Source organism: Podarcis bocagei (genome assembly GCF_964188305.1).
Source record: "Podarcis bocagei genome assembly, chromosome: 16".
Classification (NCBI taxonomy): domain Eukaryota; kingdom Metazoa; phylum Chordata; class Lepidosauria; order Squamata; family Lacertidae; genus Podarcis; species Podarcis bocagei.
Window position 1 is genome coordinate 31,347,862 of NC_138142.1, and position 15,203 is coordinate 31,363,064.

Sequence of the window (15,203 nt, forward strand, 5' to 3'; positions counted from 1 at the left end):
CTGGTGACTGGGAGCGGCCGCCGAGACCATATAACACCAGTCTTGAAAGACCTGCATTGGCTCCCAGTACGTTTCCGAGCACAATTCAAAGTGTTGGTGCTGACCTTTAAAGCCCTAAACGGCCTCGGTCCAGTATACCTGAAGGAGCGTCTCCACCCCCATCATTCTGCCCGGACGCTGAGGTCCAGCGCCGAGGGCCTTCTGGCGGTTCCCTCATTGCGAGAAGCAAAGCTACAGGGAACCAGGCAGAGGGCCTTCTCGGTAGTGGCGCCCGCCCTGTGGAACGCCCTTCCAGCAGATGTCAAAGCGATAAACAACTACCTGACATTCAGGAGACATCTTAAGGCAGCCCTGTTCAGGGAAGTTTTTAACGTGTGATATTTTATTGTATATTTGGTTTTTATGGAAGCCGCCCAGAGTGGCTGGGGAGGCCCAGCCAGATGGGCGGGGTATAAATAATAAATTATTATTATTATTATTATTATTATTATTATTATTATTATTATTATTATTATTGGGATGATGGGAGTTGTAGTCCCAAAACAGCTGGAGGGCCGAGTTTGGGGATGCCTGCTCTAGGGTCTGTAACAGAGCAGAGGCTTCCCCATCACTTATCTGATCCTTGAAACACACACACACACACACACACACACACACACACACACACACACGTGGCAATGACTAGGATTGAATCCAGGGTCTTGTTCTACTACTGAGCTATGGTGAGAGAAGTGGCTGAGACTTCTGAAAAGTACAGCTGGACTGGTGTGCTCTGCTCCTCCAGGCCCAAGTGGAATCTGCTCCTGAGTTTTGTTATTCTCAGTGATGGCAAAAAATGGGGGTGGAGGAGGCACAGGATGGAGGGCAGTGTTCTAAGTCCTTTCCTCTGACACCCCCCCCCCACAAGCTCAGCGTCAGACTTTCAGCGGAACTCCCACGTAACATTATGCTTCCCTCTTGCGCCCCCTGCAGGTGAGGTGTTCGACTATTTAGTAGCCCATGGAAGAATGAAAGAGAAAGAAGCACGGGCAAAATTCCGACAGGTTGGTGCTGCACCCTCCTTGAACTGCGGGAAGCAAACAGTGTTTATAGGGCCCCAGCAGCTGCCCAGCAAATATGAAAGTGGGGCTTGATGCTTTCTGTAGTGAAGATCCATGTAATTCCACCCCCCGCCCCCCAGCAGTTCTATTATTCACACACAGCCCACAGGCATATGGGGATACATTGCAGAAAATCGATTCCTACACTTCTGGGGACTGTGATTAAAGGGCACTGCATCTGGATTGCGTGTGTCATGAAGCAACACAAACCTCCCCCCTGATCTCTCTGTCTTCTTGTCTTCCAGATAGTTTCTGCTGTGCAGTACTGTCACCAAAAATTCATTGTACATAGAGACTTGAAGGTGAGTATAAATGCTGAAAATGCTCTTGTAAAGCTCTGTGTTTACCCTGTGCAAATGCTGGATTTCCCGTTGGAGGTAAAACGTGGTGTTGTTGGCCCCTTGGCTTCCCCAGCCTGACTTGCCTTTTGCCTCCCTTTGCAGGCAGAGAACCTGCTCTTAGATGCCGACATGAACATTAAAATTGCAGACTTCGGTTTCAGCAACGAGTTCACGTTTGGCAACAAGCTGGACACCTTCTGCGGGAGCCCCCCGTACGCTGCCCCTGAGCTTTTCCAGGGCAAGAAGTACGACGGCCCCGAGGTGGACGTCTGGAGCCTAGGAGTTATCCTTTACACACTGGTCAGCGGCTCCCTGCCCTTTGATGGGCAGAACCTCAAGGTAAGGGAGTTGTGGAGGGTGAGGAGATGGTTTACAGCTTCAAGGGGTTGGCAGCACAATTGCGACTTGAGGCTGGCTGTCCCAGTATTGAGGGAACAACCTCTGTGGATTCCCAGTTGTGTCAGTCAGACTGAGCTGTGGAAGAAGTTGCCTCGGCAATGGACCAGAGCCGGCCAAAGGCTTCAGGGCCTTCCAGTATCTCCACTCCCTTCTGTGCATGTGTATGTTAGGATCAGGGCATCTTCCCTTAGAACAGGTATAGGGAGCCTTTTGCTCTCCAGATGTTGCTGAGCTATCTCTCTTGGTCACTGGCCATGCTTGCTGTAGCCGATGCGAATTGTTGTTCTGCAACATCTGGAGGGTCAAAGGCTCCCCTGCATCTGCAGTTGAGTTACGTGCGGAATTGCTGCTCATTCCCTCCTCTTTCCCTCTGCAGGAGCTGCGAGAACGGGTCTTGAGGGGGAAGTACCGGATCCCCTTCTACATGTCCACGGACTGTGAGAACCTGCTGAAAAAATTCCTCATCCTCAACCCTAGCAAGAGAGGCACTTTAGAGGTGAGGAGACAGGACCGGGGACCAGGTGGGCTGGGCAGGAGGGAGGCCGGCATCCGCTTGTGGAATCGTATACCACACCACCCATCATTTTGGAGCTCCTGCTGTCGTGCCATCTAGTCATAGGAAGGTGCCTTCTTCCAAAGCGGACCATTGAGCCGTCAAGTTCAGTATTGTCTCTACAGACTGGCAGAACCTCTCCCAAGGTTTCAGACTAGCAGTCTTTCCCAGTTCTGTCCAGAGTTGCCAGGGATGAAACCCGAGACCTAGCTTGTTCTCACTGGTGAAGTGGTAGCAGTTTTCCATACAGGGCAAGACAGGTCCCTGGGCAGCTCCCGGTGGACTCTGCTGACTGAGCTATGGAAGATGCTGCCTCAGCAAAGGGCCAGAGTCAATCCCAAAACTTTAGAAGGCTGACACAGCCTTCTAGTGGTTCCCCACTCCGATTAAAGCTATCTAGAATTGGGGCACGATTCTATGGCCACATGCTGCTGGGCAGCTGCTGAGCAAGAGATGTTACAAGGGACTCATCCCTAGAGTTTGAGGGTGATGGGAGAGCCAAGATGGTGCAGCAGTGGGTTGCTGAGGGCTCCCTCCCCCAAGTGGGGTGATTTGTGAGCTATCTGAATCAGTCCTCCTGGGACAACACTAGGGTTTGGATGCCAGGGACATGAGAGGACTTATTGAATGCAAAATATGTGCTGTCATTGCCTTAAGTCAGTAGTTTTGGCTAGACCCCGCTCATGGAACCCATTCCCTCCTGCCCTGCCTCCCCACCCCATCCCCCAAAATAAAAAAAAATTCTGAGAAGTATGTGAAGATTTCCTTCTTTGGATGCCTTTAAGAGATTCCCTCCCTTTCTCTCTCTGATGAGATCCTTTCCCAAATACTTATGCTTCATTCACCCGTTAATGCTTTTCAGTTTGCGCTCTTGGAAACAAAAATAACAAAACCACTTTCGGTGAATACGGAAAACGTAATGTGTGAATGTACCCTTTGACAGTATTTGGTTAAGCAAGTGTATTTTGGGCAGTTGCTTAACCAACTCTGCATCCAGGTTTTGCCCTTGGTTTTTAAGTCTTAGAATTGTGCCAGCGCTGTCTCAGTTTTTAGAAGGCGTATCCAAGTCCATGCTGGTAGGAAAGCCCTGTCCTTGCAAGCAGTGTGCGGTCTTGTTTGTTTTTAGTTTTATTTTCCAAAAGGCGGTTTTCCTTGCCTCCAGTGCTAGCGTGAAGAGGGCCTGGTTCATTTCCCAGCGGTTGGCTCCTGCCTTTGTCTGGCTGTGCTGTAGTGCCCCCTGCCATCCGAAACTGCCTTTCTGCGTAGGCAAGTAATTAAGAAGCCCCGCCAGCCATTCTCTTGAATAGGAGAGGGAAGTTCCTTGCTGTCTGGTGCTGGAATGCCATGGCCCCTGCTGCTCTCTGCCTGCAAGCAACAATTTTAACTGTGGGCTTCAGGGATGCAGAAGGGGAAGTGCAGGGAAGAGTGCATTAAGGGGGGCAGTTGGGTTTGTGCTCGGGTGTGGGCGGAGACAAGGCAAGACACACGCATGAATACACACACACACACACACACACACCCTCCATTCTGTGTGATACACAGAGGGAGGGTGCTGTGTTGATTTCATGCGAGAGGCAAGGAGAAGGTCTTGGCAGATCACTGGAGCAGCAAGCTGGGGTTTCCAGTCAACGGTGCAAATTGCATGGTTTTTCTTCCTGGTTTGGTTTGTGTGTAGCAGGTGTGGGGAACCTCTGTGATGGAAGTTGTAGTTCAGTGACATATGGAGAGCCAAAGCTTGCCTACACCTTGTTTATAGAATAAAATAACCTATTTCATTCATTCATTATAAAAATCTCTATCCCCACCCCACCCCAAATAAGAGTGACTTGCAACAATAGAGTATATGTACAATGGGCAATATTTATTGTCAGTCATACTTTGAGTAGACCCATTGAAATCAGTGGACTTCATTAACTCAGTGGGTTTACTCTGAGTCTGACTTAGTTGGGTATTGCCCAAGAAAATCCAAATCTGCACAATACATCAGACAACTGCCAAAAAAGCCCAGCATAATAAAAAAGCCAAAAAAATCAAAATCCACAAAGACAGCAATTCATAAAGCTCATCAGATAAAGTGAAGAAGCAGAGAAAGGAAGATTGATATTAGGCAGACACCTTTGCTGTATATTTATTCAGTTGCCGCTGAAACCTTTTTTTTAATTTTAGCAATCCTAACCAGACATCTAATTTAGTTACTGTCAGGGCTGCCACTCAGTCCCAGCTCACATAGGACCACGTTAGCCAGCGTTCAGGTTAAAAGAGTCTTTATTGGATTACAGCTTCCATTTCCAAACTGCAATATGCAGCCCTACTTCTTCTAGGTCAGACCGGCGAAGACCCGTCTGAGTCTCCGCCTCTAGCACACCAGCTTAATACCCTAGCCTTGCTCCACCTCCTGCGCCTTTCCCTCCGTCTCTGGGTCCTTCTGCCCCCCGGGGTCTCCTTTTTCCTACTCTCTTCTGACGCGGACCCCCCTGACCCTTCCGCCTCCTTGCGGCGGGCTTTGGGACCTGGTTCACTCTCTGGGCTGCTTACTGCGCCAGCTTCCGCTACATTTGAACTTGGCGCGCGCGCCCAACTCTCAACCTTCCTCTTGATCGTTTCGTCGCTCCCCGAGGTGGGCGTGACTACTCCTGACTCATGCCCTCCCTCCTTCTGAAAGCCTCCGGAACCCGATATCTGGTCCCCTTTCTCCCCGCTGTTCCCGTCTGGGTACGTGGGTCCCGATCTCCAACTGCTGCTCTCTGATTCCTCTCTGGACCCTTCTTCCTGGGTTGTCCCCCTGCTTTCCCCCCTTGCTCTGACTGCTGGCGCTCCCTTCTGGGAATCCTCGGACTCACTGGATAAGCTCGGCGATCTCGGTTCGTCATCCCCACTCATCTTTCCTTCGTATTCCTCCCCCTCGCTCTCTGTCTCCTCCCTTCTCTGCGTCTCTGCTTCTGAACCCCTGACATCCATCCCCCCCTCGAAGCCCCCCCTTCCCCCCTCCCCACTTTCAAGGGTGGTTGCAGGGTGCTCCATCATCACAGGAGTGAATGCCGGATACAGTTCGCTCCTCGTTGCTGGCCGCCAACTGAAGACCTCCGAGTCTTCCTCCTCGCGTTCGTCAACGGTGAGCTGCTCCGCCTCCATTTCAGTGCCGCCGTGCTCGAAACCGAGATCCTCCCCGCACACGTCCATGTCAGTCTCTGCGTCGGTCGCTTGACCTGGCATCTCCAGCCACCTCCGGCGCCACTGCTCCTCTGGCCGATCGTCCCACCAATACGAGGTGTCGGACGCCGAACCCTCCGGTGACCCCTCTGGGGAATGTGTGCGCTGTGCGGGCTCCCCGTCCGAGTCGAAGCCATGGAACGTGCTGGAGGAAAGTGTGGGCGTGAACAACCAGTCGTCGAAGAAGCCTGCTGGCATGGGTCTGTGTGGGAAAAGGGCATGAAACTCGTCCTTGAGCAGGGGTTCCTCCAAAGCGTAGTCTGGCACCCAGCTATTAGCACTAGCCCGGGTGCCCTCTCTGGCTAGGAGGTATTCCACTCCGTCTTCCCCCCATCTGGAGTCCAAAATCTCCGTGACTTCGTTGATGGGGTCCTGCTGTGGCAATCTTCCCGCCTCCGACCGCTCCTGAGACGGACTCGGTGCTGTTCCTGGTTCCTGGAACCTGTGAGGTGTCCTGTAGGGAGTGAGCACCGACCTGTGGAACACCGGATGCATCCTGGAACCCTCCGGGAGCACCAGCCTGAAAGCTACTGGGTTGATCTGCGCTTCGACTTGGTATGGACCGAGTTGCTTGTGCCCCAACTTCTTTTTGGCTAACGATCTGGTCGGCACTGCGTGGGCTGCCAACCAGACCCAGTCTCCCACTCGGATCTCTTCGCCAACCCGCCTGTGCTTGTCCGCTTGCACCTTGTATGCGTGCTTCGCTAGCTCCAGCTGCCGTCGGAGTTGATCGTGGACCTCCTGCAACTCAGACGCGAAAGCGTCCGCCGTCTGCGGTTCCCCTTCCCCCACTCTGTCCAGTCCCGGGAAGGTTCTGGGATTCCTCCCATTGTTGGCGAAGAACGGTGTCACCCCTGTGGACACGTGCTTCGTGTTGTTGTAGGCGAACTCGGCGAGCGGCAGGTAATCCACCCACGTCGCAGGCTGTTGATTGGCATAGCATCTCAGGTACTGCTGCATGATGGCATTGACCCTCTCCGCTTGCCCGTTGGTCTGCGGGTGTCTCGCTGATGTCAGGTTGATTTTGACGTTCAGGAAGCCCATCAGCTTCTGCCAGAAATTCGAGATGAACTGGCGACCGCGGTCGGACAGTATAGACCGCGGCAGCCCGTGCACTTTGAACACGTGATCTATGAACAGTTTGGCTGTTTGTTCTGCCGTGGCCACCTTCGCACACGGTATGAAGTGTGCCATCTTGGTGAACAAGTCCACCACCACTAGTACAGCCGTCTTGCCTCTCGAGCTGGGTAGATCCGTGACAAAGTCCAGGGCCACCCTCTCCCACGGTTCAAACGGCGTTTGCAGCGGTTCGAGCAGTCCCGCCGGTGGTTTGTGCACCGGCTTGGCCCTCTGGCAGGTGTCGCACCTCGCGACGTAGTCCGCGACTTCCCCTCTCAGTCTGGGCCACCAAAAGTCCCTTGCGACTAATTCCACCGTTTTTTCCGTGCCAAAGTGCCCGGCCGTGGGTGCGTCGTGCAACTGCTGCAGTACCTTGGCGCGAAGTTCATCTCCCGGCACGTAGATGGCCCCTTTACGTAAGAGCAAGCCGTCCCGTATCTGGAACTCGTCGCTCTTCGCCGTGCCCTTGTGCACCTCGGCCATCTTCGCCTGCGCGAATGAGTCGTCCTGCAACGCCCGCCGCACCGCATCCAGGTCTACTGTGGCTGAAGCGCACGCCCACGCTGTTGGCGCGAAGATGTGCATGGCTGCCGCTGGCGTCGCCTCTTCGAGGTATTGCGGTTTTCGGGACAGTGCATCCGCCATGATGTTGGTGTCGCCTGGGACGTACTCTATTCGGAAATCGAAGTCAGCAAAGAACTCCGCCCAACGTATCTGCCTCTGGTTCAGGAACTTCGCCGTGCGCCAGTGCTCCAGATTCTTGTGGTCCGTGCAGACCTGCACCGTGTGCTTGGCGCCGATCAGGAAGTGCCTCCATGCTTTGAATGCTGCATGAATGGCAAGCAACTCCCTGTCCCAGATGGTGTAGTTCTGCTCCGACTTGCTGAGCTTTCTGGAGTAGAACGCTCCCGGTCTCCAGACCCCCTGTGGGTCCCTCTGCAGCAGGACAGCTCCCACTGCTCTATCGGACGCGTCTGTCTCTACCCGCATCGGTCTGCTGGGGTCGATATGCAGCAGTTGCTCTTCCGACGCGAAGAGACGCTTGAGTGCCTGAAAGGACTGCTCTGCCTGCTCCGTCCAGATGAATTTCTTTTTCTTGGAGCTTAGCGTGTCCGTAATAGCCGCCGTCTGCATCACGAACCCTTTGATAAACTTGCGATAGAAGTTGGCGAAGCCGACAAACCGCTGGACCTCCTTCCGGTTGCGCGGGCTCTTCCAATCCAACACCGCTCGCACCTTGGCGCTGTCCATGGCTAGCCCCTTGTCCGACAACTTGTAACCCAAGAAATCCACCTCCGTCGTGTCGAACTGGCACTTCTCCAGTTTGGCGTACAGTCTATGCTGCTGCAACCTCTCCAGCACCTCCCGAACGTCTTGGTCATGCGCTTGCTGCGACTCGGAGAATATCAGGATGTCATCCAGAAAGCAGACGCACTTCTTGTAGAGGAGTCCCGCCAACACATGATGCATGAAAGCTTGAAAACAGTGAGAACCGTTTTGCAATCCAAACGGCATCACTCTGTACTCGTAGGTGCCCAGAGGCGTGAACATGGCTGTCTTCCACTCATCGCCCTCCCTCATGCGGATGAGATTGTACGCCCCTCGCAGGTCCAACTTGGTAAACACGCGTCCCTTGCGCACCGTCGCCAGTAGGTCGTCAATCCTGGGCATGGGGAAATCAGAGGGCTTGGTCATCTTGTTCAAGAGGCGAAAATCCACCACCAGCCTCTTTTGGGGCGTGTCCTTCTTCTTCACAAAGAAAACAGGACTGCCCCCTACTGCCCTGGACTCCCGGATGAAACCGCGCTCCAAATTGTGATCTATGAACTGTTTGAGTTCCTGTAGTTCATCCTCAGACATGGAATACAGCTTCCCCTTCGGTAGCGTCGCCCCTGGTAGGAGGTCAATCTTGCAGTCATATTGCCTGTGCGGTGGTAACTTGTCTGCCTCCTTCTCGCAGAAGACCTCCAGAAAGTCTGCGTATTTGTGGGGGACTGCTTGCAACGTTCCCAACTGCAGTTGTGATTCCTCCTCCTCTCCCTCCTGTCCGGGCAGGATGCAGTGTTCTGCGCAGTAAGAGGAGCCGAAGATCAGCTGTCGCTGGTACCAAGCCAGTGTCGGACTGTGCCTGTCCAGCCAACTCATGCCCAACACAATGGGTGTGTCCGACAGTCGTGTGACGTTAAAACTGATGACTTCCCTGTGGTTGCCAAGGCGCATCACCATTGGCGGCGTTTGCTTCACCACCTGCCCCCCCAGCAACTCTCTGCCATCCACTGTGACGACTTGCAGGGGCAGAGTGGCCGGTAATAGCTGTATAGCGTGCTGCTCCACAAAATTCTGTGCTATAAAGTCTGCGTTGCTTCCAGAATCCACAGAAAGCGGGACTTCGATAGTGACGCCATCGGGCAGCTGGAGAGATGCTGTGAGTTGCACTACTGGTTTGGGTGGGAGGGGGTCTGTGGGTTGCAAGATCGCTGGGGACTGCTTCAGTGATGCGTCTGGCTGGGCCCCAGTGCCTCTGTCTCCAGCCAGACATCGTCGTTTCCCTGCTGGTGTTCGCTGTGTTGCGTGGCCGCTTTCACCGTTGCGGAGGCTGCAGTGTGCTTGGAGCTCCTCTGGGGACACTCTTTCGCCAAGTGTTGAGAGCTGTCGCATATATAACACTTCCTGGTCCCTCTAGGAGGTTTAGTCTTGACTGCCGCCGGTGCAGGGGCTCTGGTAGCTGACTGAGCCCTGGCTCCTCCCACCTCCATAGGTTCCACTCCCCCTCCTGGCGGAGGTGTAGATTGCGCACGCGTAGCGTCCCTGGGAACGAAAGAGAAACTTCTCGCTGCTTCGCGCCCTCCACGTCCTTCGTCTCTGCACCACGGACGTTCTTCCAGCCTCACCCCCACAGTCAGCGCCCTTTGGACCACCTCCTGCGTGCTCCGGGGCCTCTCCCCCCTCGCAATTTCGTCTTTAACAGCACTGCTTAAACCCTCCCAGAATAGGTCTCTGACTGGGGGCGAATCCCGGTCCCATTCCAAGGCACTGACCAGCGCAAAAAAGCGGGCGTGATACTGGCGTACGCTCGCCCTCCCTTGTTTCAGTCCATGAATCTCCCGTCGGGCAATATCCACGTCAATGGTAGATAAAAAGCACGCATCCATCGCTTTGATAAAGGCATCTGCATTCTGAAGTGCCAGATCTTTATCCCTCCACAAATTGCGTAGCCACGCTTTAGCATCCCCATGCAAATGGGATAGTATAAATCCCACTTTCTCTTCCTCATCCCTAAAGTCTTTCGCCAGCAGTTGCAGTGCGCACATTACGTCTGCTCGAAAATTGGGGTACTGTTGTAAATTCCCATCGAAGTGAGCCACAAGCCCTCCTGCTCTCCGTGCCAACCCAACCCCCTCCGGTCTGGGTCCTGGCTGCCCATGCTTAACCAATGCTTCAAACCTGGCGTGGAGATCTCTGTAGGCGGCTGCCGCATCCTCCTCCCTTTTCTTGGATGCCTGTACCTCCGCGTTCAATTGGGTCACTGCCTGTTGCAGCGCTGAAATTTTCTCTGCTTCCGTCATCTCTGCCAACCGTTGTGAGCTCGCTCCCAAACACCAATTTCCTCCTCTCGCTGCTTCTGCCTCCGCTGCGAGGTATCAGGTGTCCGAAGCTTAAATGAGACGGGTCTTACTGTCAGGGCTGCCACTCAGTCCCAGCTCACATAGGACCACGTTAGCCAGCGTTCAGGTTAAAAGAGTCTTTATTGGATTACAGCTTCCATTTCCAAACTGCAATATGCAGCCCTACTTCTTCTAGGTCAGACCGGCGAAGACCCGTCTGAGTCTCCGCCTCTAGCACACCAGCTTAATACCCTAGCCTTGCTCCACCTCCTGCGCCTTTCCCTCCGTCTCTGGGTCCTTCTGCCCCCCGGGGTCTCCTTTTTCCTACTCTCTTCTGACGCGGACCCCCCTGACCCTTCCGCCTCCTTGCGGCGGGCTTTGGGACCTGGTTCACTCTCTGGGCTGCTTACTGCGCCAGCTTCCGCTACATTTGAACTTGGCGCGCGCGCCCAACTCTCAACCTTCCTCTTGATCGTTTCGTCGCTCCCCGAGGTGGGCGTGACTACTCCTGACTCATGCCCTCCCTCCTTCTGAAAGCCTCCGGAACCCGATATCTGGTCCCCTTTCTCCCCGCTGTTCCCGTCTGGGTACGTGGGTCCCGATCTCCAACTGCTGCTCTCTGATTCCTCTCTGGACCCTTCTTCCTGGGTTGTCCCCCTGCTTTCCCCCCTTGCTCTGACTGCTGGCGCTCCCTTCTGGGAATCCTCGGACTCACTGGATAAGCTCGGCGATCTCGGTTCGTCATCCCCACTCATCTTTCCTTCGTATTCCTCCCCCTCGCTCTCTGTCTCCTCCCTTCTCTGCGTCTCTGCTTCTGAACCCCTGACAGTTACCTATATTCATAAAAGCCTATCTGATTTTTATTTCTAATTATAATTATTTCATGCTTACATGTTTTCATCGATATTTTTTTTTAGTTATTTGCAGTTTTATTATGTACACTAGCTTGGAGAGCTTGCCATGGTCTTTCACGAATTAATCATGGGCTTGGGTGGCGACATGGATTGCATTACCCAGACTTGCGGAGAGAGGGAGAGGTGGGCCAGATCTCCTCACAGTTGGGAGCTGGCTGTGAACATTGGGGAGAGAGGTGTGTGCAGAGCCTGCGTTTTGCGCAAGTGGTTCCAGTTTTCCAATAGGAAACTCTTCCAGCTACGCAACTGGGACCATCCTCGCCGAAACATTAAAAAGGAAGAAAGCACTCCTCTGCGCTATTGTCACCGCCACCCCACGCATACTGAGCCAACGTTTCCCCTTCCCCTCTCCATAGCAAATCATGAAAGACCGCTGGATGAATGTGGGTCACGAGGACGATGAACTGAAGCCTTACGTGGAGCCTCTGCCCGACTACAAGGATCCCCGGCGGACAGGTGTGTCACTGAGGCGGGGCGGGTGATTGGGTGGCCCTGCAATGGTGACTTGCTGCTGCGCAAGATCTTCCCGGGCAAGCGCTTGGCTATCGTTTCCCTGCAGGGCCACCCACATATTTCCCTCCCTCCCTCCATGCATCTTTTAAACACGGTTTTATTTATTTATTCACCCTTCAAGGCGCTCTGACCGTCTCTCTCCTTTCCCTGTGTGTGCGTGCTCCCTTCCGTTGTCCTGCAGAGCTCATGATATCCATGGGATATACCCGGGAGGAAATCCAGGACTCCTTAGTCAGCCAGAAGTATAACGAAGTCATGGCTACATATCTGCTGCTAGGATACAAAAATTCAGAGGTGAGTTCCTTGTCTGTTTGTGTGCGTATGTGGCTTCCGTTTGAGGGACTGAGCTGCAAACATCTGGGTGTTCGCATGTCTTCAGCGGTAGCACTTCCCCATTGAAGCTCCATCAGTGGAAACACACTGGCATGAAACTTCCAAGTGCAAAAGCACAATTCTGAATCTGTCCCTTTGGGTGTCTGCGGCAGAGGTTGGTGTCCCCTGGGACCTGCAGGGCGGAAGGTAGAGAGGTCAACAGGAGGTGGAGGCGGAGTCAGTGACTGGCGGAGCCGTCAAATTCTACTTTGTTCACCATCCTCCTCCTCCTCCCTGCCGAGTCCCGCAAGGACAGCATCGAGACCAAGGAGGAGGAAGTCAGCAGGCAGGGGGACCACCTGAACTGGTTGTAGGTAGGAAGGCATCCAAGAGCAGGCTGGCTGTGGGCAGGCTAAGGTTGGTGGGTGGTGCCCCAGTCGCCCTGATAAACCAGTCTCTACTAGATGCCTGCCTCCCCTGTTGATTGCTTAGAATCATAGAATCGTAGCATTGGAAGGGGCCCTGAGAGTCATCTAAACCAACCCCCTGCAATGCAGGAATCCTGCCCACAGCCATCCCTGGATGGGCTCAAACCACCAACCTTCTGGTTAACAGCCAAAAGCCCTAACCCATTGAACCACGAAGAGGCTTGTTGTTGGAGTTTATGGCAACCTCGTCTGTTGAGGTGTGCAGACTTCCAGTGGCTTTGCATCTGAAACCTATATTGTAGCGCTGTTTGTGGTACCAGTTGAACAGAATTTAAGAGCAAGCTTAATACTACTGGAGACCATCTGAAATTAGATATATTGTCATGAACACACCTGATTGGGGGAACCTCTGGCCCTCCAGAGGTTGCAGAACTGCAACTTGCCTCAGCACCAGTGAGCATGGCCAATGGCTAGGGCTGATGAGAGTTGTAGTTCAGCAACCTCTGGAGGGCCGGAGGTTCCCCACACCTGATGCAGAATGAACTGCACTATTTCAGTCTGCAGTTGGGTGATGGCTTTTTTCAAATGCCCCTTAAATTTTTGCTCGCAGTGATCTTCGTTTTTTTAAAAAAAGTATCACAAAGTGAGCAGGCTGGGTTAGGATCTTTCTCCTAGGATTTTTTGTTGTTTTTTTTAGCACAGAGGATCCTCCAAAATACGTATCTCTTCCTTGAGCCTGAAATGGTGTAATCTGCTCTGTCACATCATTTGGCTGTTGAGCAGGGCAGGGTGGTGGGCAGGCTGCAGTTTGGCTCAAGGAGGGACTGCGCTTTGTATCTCAGAATGTTCACAAACACACCCCAATTTCTATTTTCACCCTCCAGCAGCAACTGTTAAGAACTCCTATTCTCCTCTTCCTCAGCCAAGAGTAGAGATCATATAAATAATGTGTGTACGTTCTTCATCTCTGATATAAATAAATGATTACATGAATGGAATGCCCTGGTCAGAGCTTCACCCACTGAGTGAGCCTCTTCTCCCCCGCCCTCGTGCTCCTGCCTGCTCTCTTCCAGCTTGACAACGATAGCATTACCCTGAAGCCACGGACCCAACCCGAACTTGCCAACAGCACCGCCCCCTCCCCGTCGCACAAGGTACAGCGCAGTGTATCAGCCAACCCCAAGCAACGCCGCTTAAGCGACCAGGGTGAGTCATCCCACCACCACCACATTTCTTGCTCGGGGGGGGGGGGGGCACAGTGAGGCTTCCCTGCCATTACAGTGGAACCTTGGTTTTCAAACGTAATCGGTTCCGGAAGAACGTTTGAATTCCGAAATGTTCGAAAACTTAAAACAGAAGCCTGAAAACGGAAAAATCAATACGGAAGCTGCCTCAGAAGTTCATCTTCTGAGGCATGTTCGAAAACGGAAGCAGCTACTTCTGGGTTTTTGGCGTTCAAGTTCCGAAGCGTTCTTCAACAGAGATGTTCGAAACCTGACGTTCCACTGTATTGCAATTATTACTACTGCTACTTCTACTACTACTACTGTTACTACTCTGCTCATCTGACTGGGTCTGCCTATTCAACAAGGAGGCATAAATTTTTTGATGTGAGATGGGGAATGTGCATCCATACGGGCTATTTTACAACATTCACCAGGCACTGCGGGGACTAAGATTCCGAGATCCAGAAAGGAGAGCTGGAAAACTAAACTGGGATGTTTGTGTGTGTGTTTTTAATTACACGATTATATTTTCCCTCCTGCTTTATGTAGCTCATGACTGCAGCCATGCAGGTTATTTAAAACTCCTGACGGTTTTTAATCTCCCTCTCCTCGCATTGGGGTGCAGGGAATTTTCCAGTTGCTCATTGACTCCTTAGAAGAGTCCTTCCTTCCTTCCTTCCTTCCTTCCTTCCTTCCTTCCTTCCTTCCTTCCTTCCTTCCACACTTGTGAAACAGGGTGCTGCCCAGAAAACACAAGCTTCCCCTTGCTGGGTATCCCTTCCTCACACCAGACCTTGCCACGCTGACTCTTCTTCTCTCTTCTCCCCCCACTCCCTGGCCCTCTCTTCTTCCCACCATAGTACCCACCATCCCAACATCCTCCTCGTACTCCAAGAAAACACAGGCAGCCAACGCAGAGAACAAGCGGCCCGAAGAGGAGCGGGAGGCTGGGCGCAACAAGGCCAGCAGCACGGTGAAAGTGCCTGCCAGCCCCCTGCCCAGCCTCGAGAGGAAGAAGAGCACCCCCACACCTTCCACAGTCAGTCCTTTCTTGCTCTGGAGCGGGTGGGGAGGGACTCTTATCCCGTTGTGGCCTCTGCATGTTTAGGACTCAGGGAGCTGAGCTTCCGGGTCAGAGGGTTGCTGCAGCGGGGGGGAGAACGTGCCATTATGGCACATGAGGAGCTGCTTCCCAGGAGCTGGCCCTCAAAGGCATCCTGCCTCTGAACACGGAGGTTCTGTTCAGCTGTCAGCGGGGGTGAAGGGAACCAGGGCATGCTTCTGAGAGTTTAGAGGAGGAATTTGAGGATTGGAAGACTGCAAAAAAGGGGGGTGCAGAATTAAAGTTTGGGAAAAGTACAGCATCTCCGAGCAGAACTGGGAATGACTCCTGGTCTGAAACTCTGGAGAACTGTAGACAATACTGAGCTATATGGACCTCTGTAGGTCATTCTCAATATAAGGTGACCTCCTGTTTGGGGGG

The 15,203-nt window shown here is 53.1% G+C and overlaps 1 protein-coding gene across 8 annotated transcripts in view; it reads left to right on the forward strand.

Annotated features, from left to right (window-relative positions):
- The window catches only part of MARK2 (microtubule affinity regulating kinase 2), a 118,085-nt gene that overhangs the window by 88,090 nt on the left and 14,792 nt on the right, over nucleotides 1-15,203 (forward strand). For all 8 annotated transcript variants that reach the window (XM_081174061.1, XM_081174060.1, XM_081174054.1 and 5 more), the window contains exons 6-13: nucleotides 973-1,043; nucleotides 1,346-1,402; nucleotides 1,544-1,780; nucleotides 2,217-2,336; nucleotides 11,598-11,697; nucleotides 11,936-12,048; nucleotides 13,568-13,700; nucleotides 14,581-14,759. In XM_081174061.1, coding sequence (XP_081030187.1) covers nucleotides 973-1,043; nucleotides 1,346-1,402; nucleotides 1,544-1,780; nucleotides 2,217-2,336; nucleotides 11,598-11,697; nucleotides 11,936-12,048; nucleotides 13,568-13,700; nucleotides 14,581-14,759 — 1,010 coding nt within the window. The remainder of the gene's footprint in view (nucleotides 1-972; nucleotides 1,044-1,345; nucleotides 1,403-1,543; nucleotides 1,781-2,216; nucleotides 2,337-11,597; nucleotides 11,698-11,935; nucleotides 12,049-13,567; nucleotides 13,701-14,580; nucleotides 14,760-15,203) is intronic.